The sequence below is a fragment of the Capra hircus genome, chromosome 3 (genome assembly GCF_001704415.2).
Source record: "Capra hircus breed San Clemente chromosome 3, ASM170441v1, whole genome shotgun sequence".
Classification (NCBI taxonomy): Eukaryota; Metazoa; Chordata; class Mammalia; order Artiodactyla; family Bovidae; genus Capra; species Capra hircus.
Genome location: NC_030810.1, coordinates 48,047,376 through 48,064,418, shown reverse-complemented (window position 1 = coordinate 48,064,418; position 17,043 = coordinate 48,047,376). Strand labels below are relative to the sequence as shown.

At 37.6% G+C, this 17,043-nt stretch overlaps 1 protein-coding gene across 1 annotated transcript in view; it reads left to right on the top strand.

Annotated features, from left to right (window-relative positions):
* Window positions 2,017-17,043, top strand: part of NEGR1 (neuronal growth regulator 1) — a 1,013,490-nt gene continuing 998,463 nt past the window's right edge. Inside the window, exon 1 of the mRNA XM_018045513.1 lies at window positions 2,017-2,683. Within this exon, the coding sequence (XP_017901002.1) occupies window positions 2,508-2,683 (176 nt within the window). The 5' untranslated portion in view covers window positions 2,017-2,507. The remainder of the gene's footprint in view (window positions 2,684-17,043) is intronic.

The following is a 17,043-nucleotide window of genomic DNA, read 5'->3' as shown; positions in this document are numbered from 1 at the left end:
TTACCTAGGTATTTGGCATCAATATTAACAAGAGTCTGTCATTTGACGATTATTTCCCTAGCATACCAGACGGTAAAGAAAATGTTTTCATTCATCCGCAAATGACTAACATTTATTGATGTTTCAAAATGCGGTTGAATACTGTTGCACTCTCAATTTCCAAGACGGATTTGAGAGTTAAGCTTGAATACTAATAACATCAGTAACTCCCGCTGCAAGCGTCTCGGGGGGCTTTAGAGTGTCACTTCAGCAGGGAGGTGATGGGGCTAGAGGCTCTTCGATCAGTCAGGCTGGGTGGTCACAGGTGATGGGAATCCTTCCCTTTCCCCATATATCCTCATGCACTGCGATAAAAATCACCGCGAGCACCGCTACCGCCAAGCAAAACGACTCCCTGCCTGCCTCTTAAAGAGCTCAGTCTGGGGAGGCAGCCGGATGCTGACCCCTGCAGAGAATATTGCTTCTGTGCGCTTTGCCAGAGGACCCTGCTAGCATTATGGAAAACGAGTTAGGGAAGTGTGAGGTTTTGCTGTATTTATTTCCTCCAAGGGAGGAAGGGCTGGGGCCAGGCGAAGAAAATCTTCAAAGACTGCTTATGGCGGGGGATAGGGCTGGAGGAAGGGGAGGGGTAACCATATTTTTTAATTACTTGTTTCTCTTATTCACTTCCCTACCCTGCTTCCCAAACTCCTCTCTGAACAAGATTGACTGGCGTAACTGCTATTGACTCTAGCCTCGGTTCTCGCATTGATCTGCAAATGGACCAGAATAGCTAAAGGATCGCCAGCCTGGACAGGAGTTCAAGAAGGGAAGAAGTAAAAAAGGGTAGGGGGTGGCCCCATGCCCAGCACCCACAATGTGCCTCGGTCCTGGACAGCGGCTCGTAGCGGCGGGGCAAGCGGCTAATTGGATGCAGCGGCAGAGAAAGAGAGGGTAACCGCTCTGCCCCCCCGCAAACCCAGGGAGTCGGAAGCCTGTCCAACCCGGTTTAGAGACTGTTAAATGATATAACCCTGTGACTCGTTAAACCCCGTAACTTTGCCCTACCTAGATTCGAATGCGCTGATCATTCCGCCTGATAGGCTCAAACGGGTTAAGCTCCCTCTTACATAACAGGACTGCCTGGCTGTACACAATTAAAATACTTGATTGCAGTCTCTTCCCGACTCCATCCCCTCAAGACCCACCCTGTCCCTCCCAGCGCGCCTGCGTGCCGCACGCTCACAGGCCCCTTGTGCACGATTCGCGCGCATTACAGGAACGCGCTTACTACACACACAGATCCGCGCACTCTTCGCTCTGACCATACCCCGCACAGACACAGACACACACACACACACACACACACACACAATTTAGTGTCAACATGCACGGGGTTGGGGGTGGAGGGGGACCGCCTTCCAGTCCTCAGCGACTGACCCAGTAGACACGCCAGATGCTCTACCCTAGGCTTTGCAAGCATCCCTACCCTCCTGTCACCTCAAAAAAACAGTGACCCCCCTCCACCGTCCCTACCTACTTCCGAAAAGAGGTAAAGAGTCAACTATGGGGCGGTCGCTCGGGCAAGATGGGGAAAAAAAAAAAAAAACAAAAACAAAACCTCACAGTCCCTGGCGTCATGATGGCGCCTACCCCAACTTGGAGGACTTAAAAGTTATGGTGCCTCAAGAGGTAAAACGCACCGGAGAGAGAAAGCAAAGCGCCGCTCTGCTCTCTTCACCTCAGCCCAGACGCGGAGACTTTTCTAGCAAAGCATCACTCTAGTGCGTACGACAGGAAAGGAAGCATTCTGTCTCCGATCTCTCTCTCTCTCTCTTTTTTTTTCCCCTCTCAGTTTGTATAATAATATACCTCTTGCCGATTTTTTTTTCCGTTTTCTTTCTGCCTCCCCCCCCCTCCACCCCCCGCCACTTCATTTCCCCCTCCCTGCTGCATCCTCAGTCCCCGGGCGGGGTTGCTAAGGAAACGGCCGCTTGGCAACGCGCGCGAGCCCGGGGGCCGCCGGCCGCCGCTGCGCCCCGCGCTGCTTCGGCTGCTATTGCTGCCGCTATTGCAGCCTCCGCCGCCGATCGCTGCCTTCGCCGTCGCCGCGCCTCCTCCCTCACTCGCCCGCGCGCTCCGCTCCTCGCTAGATAGTGCGCGAGCCGCCGGAGAATTAGACACACTCCGGACTCGGCCAAAAGCAACCGAGAGGAGGTGTAGAGTGGTGCTAGGGGGTGGGAGGGGAGGGAGGGAGGGAAAGCAAAGAGGAGGAGGGGAGGCAAAAAAGAGAGAAACAGCACCCAACAACTAGGTGGGTGGGGGGAGAAAGAAAAGAACCCACCCACCCACCAAATTAAAAACAATTAAAAAAAAAAAAGGAAGAAGAAGAAGAAAGGGGGGGAAAAAAGAAGAAGGGGAAAAAAAATCCTGTGGCGCGCCGCCTGGTTCCTGGGAAGACTCGCCAGCACCAGGGGGTGGGGGAGTGCGAGCTGAAAGCTGCTGGAGAGTGAGCAGCCCTAGCAGGGATGGACATGATGCTGTTGGTGCAGGGTGCTTGTTGCTCGAACCAGTGGCTGGCGGCGGTGCTCCTCAGCCTGTGCTGCCTGCTGCCCTCCTGCCTCCCGGCTGGACAGAGTGTGGACTTTCCCTGGGCGGCTGTGGACAACATGATGGTCAGAAAAGGGGACACGGCGGTGCTTAGGTAGGAGGAACGTCGTGCTTTCGTACTTGTCTCAATCTGTCTGTCTGTCTTTCCACCTTTCTTGCGGTCTTTTTAAACCAAGTAAAGATGCTGGTGGTGATCTCTATCAAAAGACCGCATTTCAGGAAGTCCAGGTGCTGATTCTGCCTGGAGCCGTGGCCCCTTTACTCCGGGGCAGGTGGCAAAAAGAACTGGTGATGCTTAAGCACTTTGCCGGAACGCCTAGTAGCCCTGAGATGAGTGAAGTGTGAGGCTTAGGAGGGGCCGGTGCCACTTGGAAACTCAGTTCACAAGGTCTGTGTTTTACTGTCCTGGGGTACTCTTGGAGAGTCTGACAAGTTTATCAGGTTTGTTTCTATTTTACTGTAACCTAAGCGACTTTTTCCAACTGCTGGGTCCATGCTCCCATGTATTTTCCCTCTCACTTGGACACTTAGGCTCAATTTCTCCCTTTTCAGTTTTCTGTCTTTCCTCTTACCGCTTTGTCCCTCCGCCTCCCCCCTTTTTTTCCTTCCATCGTTTTGTTTTTATTTTTTTTCCAATTCCCCTCCTTCTTACTCGTTTCCGTCCATTACCTCTTTTTATTGCTTTTTCTGTTTTTCCTCCCATTCTTTTTTCACCTCATGTTTTCTTTTTCATTTCCACCACTCTAATCTCTGATCCTTTATTTAATGCACTTTCCTCCATTCTTTACCTTTCTCCATTCTTCGTTTTTCTTTCTCATTAATATCGCTTTTCTGCGAGCTTGACTTCTGGGTCTCTCTCTCTTGACTCACATTATCCGTCTCTTTCCCCATGTTGTTCCCCATCCCTGTCACACACACATGTATGCTCCCTCTAACCCCTCACAGTTTCATTTTCTCACTCTCACAAATCTCTTTTTCATAACCACACTCCCTCACATATTCTGTTTCACATTCTCATACATGCTGGCACTTCCATACTCCCCCTAACAACCACTTTCACATTCAGATTCTCTTTTACTCTCTAAAAAGGCACCCGCTCGCTCCTTCACTGTTCCACACATTGTCACTCACACATGTATACACACAGTCTCTCCCTCTCTCTGCTACCCTCTATCCCCTCATCTTTCCCTTTTCCTCCCTTTTTGCATTTTAAGTCTTGCTCCTTTTTCTCACTCTTCCCTTCTTTTCCCCAAGCTTGGGCATTGAAATGTTTTGTCACTAATGAACATCCGTAGCCTAATTTTATCTATAAACAACATTGCTGTAAGAGTCTGGTAATGTTTTTTTCTCCTGTAAAAATATAAATTGATGATCAGCAGTGCTTAGATCTAAACAAGGCTAAACACCCTTATTCCTTCATTTCCTATCACCCTCCCTTCTGCCCGTGACACCCCCACCTGACATAGATCCTAAAATCTCCCTGAAAGATATCCTTTCTCTCCACTGGGTGGTAGCTGGCTTATAAGTACAGATTGCAGAAAATCAGTGTATGTGGCATGTTTAAGGTGAAACAGAGAGGGCTATGTTTTATTTGAAACATGCAATATATTGTAAATTTAATGATCTTGGATCTGGGTGTGGTGAACGATTTACCCCTTCTTAAACATGCCTATGAGTCCAAATTAATGTAGGATACTGTTACAGTTTCTAATAGATACTAGTTTATAGTGTATATTTCTACTGTAAACACAATGCTACTGGATGTGTACAAAAGTAACAGTTTGTTGTCACTTAGTAAAATACCTCACATTGCTGATTAAAGAGATGAACTTTTGGTCACACTGAGGATATAAATTAAACCCTTGGTGATATTCTTTATATTAAGTTTGTTTTGGAAGTTTAAACAACAGTGGTAAGGATGAAGTGCTGTCTTTAGAGCCTGCAAACACTTATCATGGGAAATGCAATCTATATAATTGTAGTAGCATATTGCTTATTTGTAATAAGTATTAACATTTTCAGTCTAAAGGATTTGATAGACTGCTTGTCTCTTGATGGTATATCTTGGGTGTTTTGTTTTTAAAGAATAATCTAATGAATACTATGGCTAATTAAAATAGCTGAGCTCATGGTCTGCTTCTAGGAGACCTATGTTTAGTTCACTCATTGCTGCCACTAGTGAAGCTTCTCTAACTAGCGGCAGCAATATTTTTCCAGTTTTGTTGGTTTGGTGCAGTCCTTGTTTACTTGTGTGCACCTATCTCATCCATTTATATGTTGTATCCTGAATTTTGCCATATCTTAGTTTAGAGAACTTTTGACTTTTAAACTTTTAAAGAGAATGGTATCTCTGTTTCTTTTGAATAATGTTTCTAACCAATTACAGTTTTCTTGAAAAATAGAATCTTTTTTTTTTTTTTTTTGCCATACGAAACAAATCTGATCCGCATTACTTTTTACTCAAATTAGTTTACAGTAATTCTAGAATTCTCTAGGGACTGACACCATTTTTTATCTTTTTATATTGACCATAGGTTTTAAACACTTTTAACATATATAGTTACAAAAAACCCTCTCTCTCTTAAAAAAAATGTTAAATTGCATCAGTGATTTTTCCTGCAACTGGTATTTACTCTGTTCATAGACCAGTACAGAAGAGCTTAAGGACTATTTGAGTGTAAGTCAGGTGAGATATTTTTAATCAAAAGTAATGTCACAGAGTTATAGTTTATGTTTTCACTTTAGATACTTGGAATTTTATTTGGTGTAATTATCTAATTCATTAGAAAACAAAACAAAAAAACCCAAAATCTTCCCTCATACAAACACCCCTTCACATCAAAGTACAGAAATCTAGTACTCAAGAGAACACTTTACTGAATTATGTGATATTGTTTATTAAGCTTTACATATTTTGCTCTATTTTTAATGTAACATATTCCTCCAAGTATCTCATAAAAAGCAAATAGTGGCATAACAGTTATCAAATAGCTTTAAGTGCTAGAGGCCTGAAAGTGCAAATGTGTCAATCAGTGACTCTGTTGCTTGTGGTTACATTAATGAAACAGAAGTTTAAAGGTCAAATGATACATTTCTATCTCCTAAATGCCACAGTGTCTGTTTTAGAGAAAAGAATCAAGAAAAGCAAACCTTTTCTTATATTTTGTTATCATGCAAAAGGGAATCCATTCTGTGATCCATCAACTGTACCTATCATTCTATAAATCACCTTCTCTGTTTGGATTAGAAGACTTATAATGAAGTTCCATTTAGTAATTTCAACATTCTTATCATTTTAACTTTGCCTCTTAAGGTTAGTGAAGCAATATATTAAATGTCAAAATGTCCCTTATGTCTAATAATGATGTTCACTGATAAATCTCTGAAGGATTCACTTGAGATATTTGTACATTCTTATTGAAGTATTTAATGATGCATCTATTCAATACAATAACACTTGGTACCTCCCTTACTTTAAATAAATGCATGGATGTCTGGAGCACATTGTAATTTGCTACCAATACAAATTAACATTTTCACTAAATTTTGAGATACTAGATTGCTACCACATTTATTACTTATTGATATTTTATACTTAATAGAACTTGTTAATCTGTATATACAGAAATGAACTTTTTCTCTAGTCTTCAAATTATATTTTGTAGTACCTGGAAGATCTGAGTTGATGTTTCATCAGGTGATGTAGCAAAGAACAGACATTCCAGAACCACACTGGCCATGCATTAGGACCCAGTGTTTCTAGATCTAGAAAACCAAGGGAAACATAACTCTGCTCTGGCTTAATACATAAATTTCAGATGACTTTTTTTTTTTTTTGTAGTTTTGCAGCTGCTTTAATGTGAATCAGTCACTTTATTCTTACCTTCTTAACAAATAGTTATGTTGACATGTCCAAAAACGTTTAATATTCTTTTGAGACAATACAAGGAACAACCTCATTTATATCCTCCCAGTTTTTAAAAAGACATGTCATTTCTAAGCGAGTTCTTTCATCTGTTTCTACTTCAACTCGTCTATGAATTTTGTACATTTTAAGCTGCCATCCTGATATGAATTCAAAATACCCTATTCTCTACTTGTCATCCTTTAATCAAAGAAAGGAAGAGAGATTCTTTTCTTAAATGTGATATCTTCTTTTACGTTAGCAAAGTTGAACATAACTTTGTCATTTTAATGTAATAGATTTCAGTGAAAGTTATATGAGATCCTAATAATGATATTGTAATAGGGCAGAAGACTTTTCCTTCAATCACAGAACACAGAGTGGATTTACATAGAAGCTATTTCCATTGGAAGTCACAAAACTTACGAGTAGATTTATAAATGGATATCACAAGTATTTATTACTTCTCAGACTTTGCTCAACTCATTTGGCTTTTGATTAGACTACATTAAATTAGTTTTGTTTGAAATGCATGCTGTTGGATACAAGAAAGTAAATGATGTATGAGAATGCAGAATTGTCAATAGCAATATACCTCGATTATACTATACTTTTTGAATATCATTGAAGAATGTCTTCTGAAACTCATCTGTTGAGTCATTGCTACCTATTTGTGTGTTCCAAATATACTGTTCAACTCTTCATGCATTTGCAATTTATAACATTAAGGCAGTATTTAAAAACCTGTATGCTTTTTGAATAGTTGAGTAGTGTTATTGAACAGTTTTGTTTTTTTTTTTTTAATTCTGAGGTTTTTCTCATTCTTTTCAAAAGAGAAGGGGTAATAGATGGTCATGCTGAGTCATTTTGGAAAAATATTCTCCAAAATATGGAATACAATGCTGCAATGTTACCTGTAGTGATGTGTAGAACTGTTGTATTAGCATGAGGCACTACTTGATACATTTATACATAATCATTCATTATATTAAAGAACAACATAGCATTTTAAAATTTTCCAGATGGATTTATTTTTTTCTAGTTTTTTTAGTCCAGAAGAACTAATTAACCAATGTGGTTGTATAAATCTTTGAGCACAAGCATGTTAATGAACTACTTATTTTTAAATAGTTGAATTTACCATTAAATAGCTCCATGAACTAAACTAATTCTGAAACACCTGAGTTGCAAAATGTTTGAAGAATTATTCACATCCTGTAAGTGACTTTTCTGGGCCTTATTGACCAGATCCAACTTTTATCCTTCTGCTATGCTCTGCTATTGGAGATAGACAATGAAGCTAATCCTGAGGCTGTATTCCCTTGTTCTTCATGTCAGCTGTTTTCAGACTGTGGTTGTCCAGTGGTAGGTAGTTTTGGGAGATGGGAGTACATGATGAGTGAGAGGCCAAGGTGTTTCTCCCCTCCTACATTGCTTCGGGCAGTGTTCAGCAGTGTCTCCATCTCCCACTGGAACCTCTTTGCTCCATTTTCCACTGGATAACCAACTTGGGCTTCTGTATACGGCTTCACCCATTTGTTCTTCCATCCTAAGAGTAGTAGTAGCTTCCTAATATTCTAACTGTCAGGTTGTCTCACCATCACCTGTTCTTCTTCTCAACTTTTCCATCATGTTTGCAGTCAATTCTCTGAATTAAATCCTCTAAGTTTTAAATATTCAAAGTGGTTTACATTTTTCTGATAAAACCCTGATTAATATGTGTTGACATGTAATCGTTTTAGTGATTTTTAACTATATTGAATATTGCTCATGGTAAAATATTTGCTACCTAGCACTGGATATAATAGTTGTTTAAGGAGGCAAGAATAGAACCATAATAACACTGGCACGTATTACAAAAAAGAAAGATGGATATTTGAGGCATTGTCCACACCCAGATTATGGTGAATACAATAAACCAATGATATACATTTTAATTAAATATAATGTTAAATAATTAATTGAAATATAAATAAAATACCAGTGCTATGAATGGGAAAAAATAGTTGATGAATATAAATTGGGAAGAATCAATAATACTGTATCTTTTTTTTTTTTTTTTTGACTGAGCAAAAGAGAACCAGGGCTAAACTCTGTTTGTGGTATGTGATCAAAATGTTGAACTAATTCCTACAGTGTTGAGTATTGAAATCAATAGGAATTAAAGACCTTTCCTTTTTGTAGCTTAATACCTGAAGAGCAAATCAAAGTTTCCAATTTCTTATGAAATATATGAAGTGTATGATCATAACAGTGCATGTAACCACTGTACAAATAAGTCTCTCAAGCCATTTGAAACTTTTGATTAGAAATCATTTCACTTTTCTACCATATCCTATTCAAAATGTCATACACTAAAACATTATAGACAACATATTTCTAACATGGAAGAGCTAAGGGAAGCTTTATTAGTTGGTGTTCTTCTTTTTTTTTTTTTTACTCTCTCATTTAACAGAGTATTAGATGATGCAGTGACCTTCCCCTTACATGCTTCAAAATAATATCTTTCTAAAAGATATTATATAAGTGTCTGGCTCCAATATAAACAGCAGTCATCATAAAGTCCTACTTTTGCTGCTTTCTCCACACTTTTGCAGGAAAGATGGTAGCTTTTAACCATAAATAACGCAGTTGTTCAGTTGCTACATTGTACCTGGCTCTTTGCAGCCCCATGAACTGCAGCACTTCAGGCTTCCCTGCCCTTTACCATCTCCTGGAGTTTACTCAAACTCCTGTCCATTGAGTTGGTGATGCCATCCAACCATCTCTTTCTCTTTCACCCCTTTCTCCTCCTGCCTTCAAACTTTCCCAGAATTAGGGTCTTTTCCAGTGAGTCGGCTCTTTACATCAAGTGGCCAAAGTATTAGAGCATTTGCTTCAGCATCAGTCCTTCCAATGAATATGCCGCATTGATTTCCTAATAGTCATCTCTAAAGGATGCTCTAGAGAGGATTTTCCTGAGTTGGGACAGAAGTTGGACTTGACTCATTCCTGCATTTCATTGTTCTTAAAACTTTGTTGATCCATTACAGATTGTCATGGACATTTCTATGTATCGCTCTTTTTGGAGCATCATATTGCCTGCTTTCATGCTTTGTAGAAGAATTTTTAAACAGGATCACATGCTTTTTTGTCAGATATTTTATGTGTTTCAGATTCAACAATGGAAACAAACTTATCCAGGATTTTCTACATAGGCATTGTCATTAACAAATTATATTTTAATTGGACTTCCCTGGTAGCTCAGTTAATAATCTGTCTGGAATGCATGAGACCCTGGCTTGATTCCTGGGTCAGAAAGATCCCCTGGAGCAGGGTACCCACTCCAGTACTGTTGGTCATCCTGGGTGACTTGGCTGGTAAAGAATCTGCCTGCAATGTGGGAGACCTGAGTTTGATATTTGTACTAGGAAGATCCCATTGCAACCCACTACAGTATTCTTGCCTGGAGAATCCCCATGGTCAGAGGAGCTTGGTGGTACACTAATTAATTAGTACACCATATCTAAAATGTGACAATTTATAAGATATTGGAGAAATTTAATAATAGAAATTGTCTGATGTTTTGTTCAAGTATTTTTCTTTTATACTGTGTTAAGTTTGATTGGCAAAATACCTGGGTTTGTAAACTTTATGACTATTGTTCATCCATTTCTAGGGCCTTAATATTGAACCTTGCCTATATCAAGCCAACTTCCACTATATTTTAAATTAATGAATTTTTGGAAGGATAAGCAAAAGATTTAATGTATTTGTCCTTTAGATTATTAATTATTTCAAATTTTAATAATTGAAGTTTCTTTACTGCTACAATAAATCTGTGTGCTTATTGTGATTGAGTACTTTTTATTGAATCCATTGATCAATAGTCTCTGTCTTTAAGTAATGCCTGCAGAAGTCCTATTGGATTGAGACACACACATTAGAATCATTCAGTGTCTGTAAATTGCAGGATACAAGCTATTAGTGAGTCTTGAAGAAAATGTATTAGCTACTAAAGGTATTTTTTAAAATAAATTGTACTAAGATAGAGTAGAAAGCATTATACATAGTAAAGGTAAGTTTTATTCTATTAAACTTTTATTTTTTATGTTTGTGTGTTTATACTCTGTCAAGATTTTAGATGTATTTCTTACTGTAGGTTTCATCAGAAAAAGTTTGTAATGCAGTTGTAAGGTACAGTTTTAAGATTATTGAGATGTATTTAATAGTTTTCAGAAGCTCTAAGATTTTAAATTATATAGGAAGGCTATTGCTCTTTGCAATTATAATTAGCTTATAACAGGAACAGTTCAAGGTAGCGAAATGTCCATTGTAACCTTCTAACATTTTTTTCTTTTCCTGCCTCAACTCATGGAGTCTCCTCTTCCTTTCTTCCAAGGTTTCAATTAAATAAAATCAATAAAGATACAGAGGAATAGAGAATCGGGTATTTGTTGAGAATGAGTAATCTCAATAGTGAAAAGTAGCTACACTCCCCAACCCAGAGCTTAACTTTTGTATCATTCTATCTCCCAGAGGTAGGTCAACTGTACTTTATAAACCACAGAGTATTGATACTAGCTGATAGAATTTTAATGTGGTCATATGGCTTTCATTTATAATGTTGAGGGGGTTATCTATTAGCATAGTGTTTTCTAAGCCATATCAAGGTCTGAGTCCTGACAGAAGACCTTTGACGCTCTTAAGCATCCAGCTGGCATGAAATTTGGTCTTTTAATGACTTTCTCTAGGAAAAGGGGGAATATAGGAAAGGAGGAATTTGGCAGTGTTGCCAGCATTAGTGTTGCTCTTTTGAAGAGAAGCCAATACATTATACTTTCTGGATAGCTGGTAATTTGTTCAATTTAAGGAAGATGTTTATAACACTTTTTGGTCCAGAACTAAATTATTTTTCACTGAATTTCACTAAGTCCTTTGGACACAGGTCCAGTGCCCATACTCATGCTACAAGATTGGGCTTATTTAAAACTATAGCTACTACCATAAAGTTTTGAAAGATTTTGGATGATTTAAAGGGCACTGGGGGAAAAGTGTGTTTGTTCTGTTGTCTTCAGAAACCCCTTTCCTCCCAGGCAACTAAGTTAAAAGATGTTATAAGGATTTAAAAGATACTGTGAACATAAGAGCTATAATCAGAAGGCAGGAGAGTATTTTTTGTTTATTCTCTCCAATTATATCACATACTATGGTTTCAGAATATTGCATAAGTAAGTCAAAGGGAAGCTAAAGTTTTTTTCTAATGTTATGATATTTCTTATCATATTTAGAGATCATATTTAGATATATCTGATTTGTAAATAACTTATTTTCAAATTAATATCTTGGTAACTGACCAGCTAAATAGAAAATGACATCTGTATTACTTAACATATTGCTGGCACCTTGTTAGTTCTCAAAATCTGAATGTGGAGTGAAGGAATTGAAGGAGAGCTGAAGGAAAAGATAGAGGAAGAAAGGGCAGGAAGAAAGTATGATATGTACGTGATTCCTAATCAAAACCTAAGACTTTAGATCACTGAGATACATAAAGTTCAGCCTATATTATCCTACATGGAATAATTGCAATAAAAAGGAATCAATTTTATTTCATATAATTTATTAAATAATCAGAATGATTCTAAATATATACCTTGCCCATGATGAAGTTATATATATGTATATATATACACACACACACATATTCACGCACTGTGTATACTGAAGTTCTGAAAAAATACACTAAGTATGTATCTTCCTTCAATGTTTCTAGTCCACTTATGTTTATTTTAAAAGATAGATTAGCATATTACCTTGGCCTGCAGTTGGATCAGAGGCTAATATGGGGAGAATATGTTCACAAAAAAAAAATATGTCTATGTTATTGAGTTAACTGCTCACTTGTCTTCTTAGGTATATGTCATTGATCACTTTTCTTGTTCACACATCGCTTATATGAAATAATAGATACAAAGAGTTAGTTTAGCTTATCCACAAAGTTTATCTTTTATTGTAATAGTTTAGTTGCATTGAAACCTGTCATGCTTTGAGGTATCCAGAATGGGACTAATGAGAATTTGATTATCTACTTCTCTATTTCCTGGCTGTGTGACCTTGAACAAATGCCTTTAGTTGGTACCTCCCTGGCAGAACAACATGGATCATATGAGATAATACATATAAAATGCTGACGTATTATCTGCCCTTTAATAAGCACAACATTTATATCAGCTTGATGATTTTATTCTGCTTTTGTTCTCCTAGTCTCAGTCTGAAATTTGTTGGCAGTACTTATTGATACAGGCATATTTTCCTCATTTAAATCATTTTACCAATCATTTGTGAAATCACTGTGTAGTATCCATTGAAGATATATTTTTGTTGTGATGTTGCTAAATCATGCTTAAGTGAAATCCTGTGGTATCAGATGGTGAGCTGAGCCTTGGGTCAACAGAAGACTGCACGGAAATTTGAAATAAAGACGTTTTTACTCACAGGGCTTAGAGGAAGTAGACTGCACACCTCTAGAGGCAGCACAGGGAGGTCAAGCCAGGATGTTTGTAGAGAGAGCAGCAGGACCGGGGGCACATTACTTTATTGTGGTTACTGGGCGGAATGATATAGGGTTCCCTGGTGAAGGACAGATTGGTCAATTCCAACCAAAAAGAATTAGATTTTATCTAAGGGGAAGGCACAGGTTGGGAGGCAAGGGAGAATGTTGGTCACAGAGACTGCTGAGGAAATGATGTCAGGAACTTACATTTGCCTGTGAGTCTTCTCAGCTCATCTAGGACATGCACTGGCTCCAGGGACTAGTGTCAGCTCAGGGTCTCTTTGGCCCACTTAGTGCCCACTTAGTCACACAGAGTGGATGCATGGGCAGCAACAGCATAGAGTAGTTTAGCTAAATCTTGACATTTTATATTTTAAAGATCCTGTTTAATAGGCATACTTGTATTTGTTGTTGCTGAGCCCAGTGACCAAGTCAGAAGACTCCAAATCTGGAAGTAGAAACACACTATAAAAGGTTTTATCTGTAGGGTGCAGACCCAGATAACTCAATAGTAGTGAAACCCCAAATTTTATGCTCAACAAACTGATGGTGATTTGATTCACTTACCAGAAGTAAGAGATCCCTGTAATTGGGTATTCACATGAACCATCAAGGACAGAAGGAAAAATGAGAAGAGACAGAAAAGAAGAAATAAGAGGGATTAGAAAATACAATGAGATGGCAGTGGATGAGTTTAGAGGGTGAAGATGAACATTTGTGACAGAGTTTAGAATGGGAGAGGTGATGACTGGTGACAACACTGGAATTGTCGATAAGAGGGTTAGAATAAAAACAAAATAGCTGTGTATTCAGGATAAGACAGCAAATAATTATTCAGGATTAGACATGCACTTATCGTTTCTTAGGGCATCTATATGTTATGCTGAAGGCAGTGGAGTTCAGATGTAGTCTATGGGCAAGAACACTCTATCTGGATTGCTGTTTTTATTCATAGACAATATATTCAGTAGAAGCTCAGGAATTATAAATGCTTGCTCAAATTCTGCACATTTGCCAAATGCACAACAGCAAGATTTAAGTTCGTAATCATGACGAAGCCATCAACATCATGATTCAGATTCAACTAACACGTATTGAGTACCTACTATATATGACATAGTTTCACAACAATATGCGATAAGATATTGCTTTTCCAGCTTTATTGCCAAGTAAATTCTGGCTTAAAAAAGTAATGTAACTTGCCTCAGGTAGAACAGGTAGTGACTGAATCAGAATTCAAATCTAGGACTTTTATTCCAAGCCTCATGACTTGATTATTGTATGTCTCTCCCTAAGAAAATATAAAAACAATTGATAAATTTACTGCTTACTAGGCTTTAATGCTTATTAAACATCATTAAGGACCAGGTGCATTTTAGTAACTAAGTTGACAATCGTTTTAAAATAATCGAGAATGTGTGTTATGTATTTGATGAAGACTATTCAAATTATTTTAGATGAGAGTAAGTATTAGACTATATCATATAGTCATAACTATTTAGAGGGCTTCCTTGGTGGCACAGATGGTAAAGAATCTGCCTGCAATGTGGGAGACTCAGGTTTGATCCCTGGGTCAGAAAGATCCCCTGGAGAAGGGAACTGGTAGTTGGAAAATAGTGAATTCTTAAAACTGTAAATATTCTCGGGGGGAAAAAACCCCTCTCATCCCCAAATGATTTTATCCATAATGATTACAAGGTATTGATAATACAAGAAAAAAAAATGAACAGCTTTTGAATGTCATCTGTAGTTAGGCATTATACATTTGTTATATTCTCGGATCCTTGCAACAACCTACAATTTTTCTCCTTTGTAAGAGGAGAAACCAACTCAAAGAAGATGAATATCTTTCTGAGCTTTAACACAGCTAATAAATGGCATAACCAGGGTTTGATTCTAGACATGAATGTCTCCAAAGCCCTTGCTTATTTTTTTAAAAACCATAATATTTCTTGGAGCTTTTTGTATGCTGTAGCCCTTAACAGAAAGAAAAAGAAGCTGTTACTTGCTGTAGTATTTCACATCCCCAAATTAATCTTTTGAATGCTAATTCTGGTGTAACTAAACAGCTGAATCAAGCTGAATTATAACCCTCCTTTGAAAAGTATTAGGCAGCCTAGAGTGTTGAGCACTGTTATTTCCCAAGATAGATGGGAAGATTAAAAAAAAATTAGGGATGAATAAAAGATGCACTTATACCAAATTCATTAAACATGTCAGTAATATGTTATAAAGTTTTATGTTTAATTACAGTTGAATAAAGTGAAACATTGGAATTAGATAGTTTGCCTTTTTTCTGATGGCTGTCAGGAGTATATAGAGTTTATAGCTTAATTGAATGAAAACTTTTTAAATCTAATGCTGTGTTATTTAAGAATCTTCTTAGATGTGTTTACATATCCATTTTCAACAGATTTTATCACAAGAGGATGGTGTATTTTATGATGACTTGTTTTTCGTCTATCTAAAGTTCTCCTGATATAAAGTCATGTTTTTATCTCATATCATTCAAGAAAATTTTAAACTCTCTATAACCCAATTCTAACTCCTCCTCCTCCTTCTCCTGTGATTTCTGTATTCTTCTACATTTTATTTATTTTATAAATTTCACATTACAGTATATTGTTATCTATTTTGCCTTTGCAAAAGACTATAACTGTCTTACATAACAGTCATTCACTTCTATTGCTGCAAATTCTTCAAGAACTTTGTATTTTGCTATTTGTATAGAATATGTTTACTAAATTCTAGGATACTTGATTTTTTTTCATTTTCCTTTGTTCTTTCAGGAATTTCTTTTGTGTTTTATCCATTCATTTTGGGTGGTTTTTTTTCCCCCTATAGAAACATGTTCTTTTTCAGACATTCATTCACCAGATTTTCAATATATATTTATTGAGTCCTTGGCTTATGCTAGATAACTTTCTTTGAGAATACAGTGATATAAGAGATAAGGTCTTGGCTATTGAATTTACCTTGTAGTTCAGTCTATCCTCAGTGTTGTGTAAACAAGTTATATTTGACTTTTTACTTCACCAACTATTAGTTCTATGGTCACAGGGATGTTATTTGGGTTTTATGAGACTCAGTTTTCTTGTCTGTGAAATAGAAATACTTACAGCTACTCCTATATATTTCTGAATTCTGGTAATAATTCATTGGAATGTGCCCAAAGCAGTATTTAGCACACAGTTGGGGCTCAAGGCCAGTGTCTTTTCTTTCTCTCTTTCTCACCCTCCCTTTAACATTATAGCTGTAACTTATGGCCAGGACTATCTAGTTAAAGAAATTGTTGCATGTTATATTATGCTTCTGGTATTCTATTTGTTATCTAATACCTCCTGAGGCTCACCTACTTTTAATTCAAGGCTGCCTTTTGATGCCTTGAAAAAGTAGACTTAATCTGAACATGTGATGACTATCATTCATCTTGTTTCCATTTCTCACTCATTTTTTCCTTCATTTGAGATGCTTTGCCTTCATATTGTCCTCTCTTTAATACTATTTTACATGGATTTTCCCCTAAATTTATTGTCAGTTTTTGACATATTCTGAATGTCCATGAGAAATGTATTTTCTTCCTGACAGTTGCTTCTGCAGGCATCAAAACCATCTTGTCATCATTAAATGTTTCTTCTAAAATCCTACACTTTTCTCAGTATACTTGAATTAATCATTTTTCTTGGTTGGGATAGTTTATGTAAGGAACACTTGGTAATTATCACCTGTTCCTCTGTTTGATCCATAGAACAAACAATATTTGATATTCTTCTGCAAACAATTCTTCATTGAAATAGCACTTCCATGCTTTAGCCACTTAATTTTATGAATTAATTTGAACTTTCTACCCCCAATGGAAAGTATGACACTTCTCTCTAATCTCAGTAAATGATGAGCTGATTTTCTGACTTTCTGGGCATTCTTAAAAAATCTCATCATATTTGACATGTATAATCACTTGATTTCTGGCAGACTATATCTAGTTTTTTCTATATCACCTGGCTTCATATAGCATACA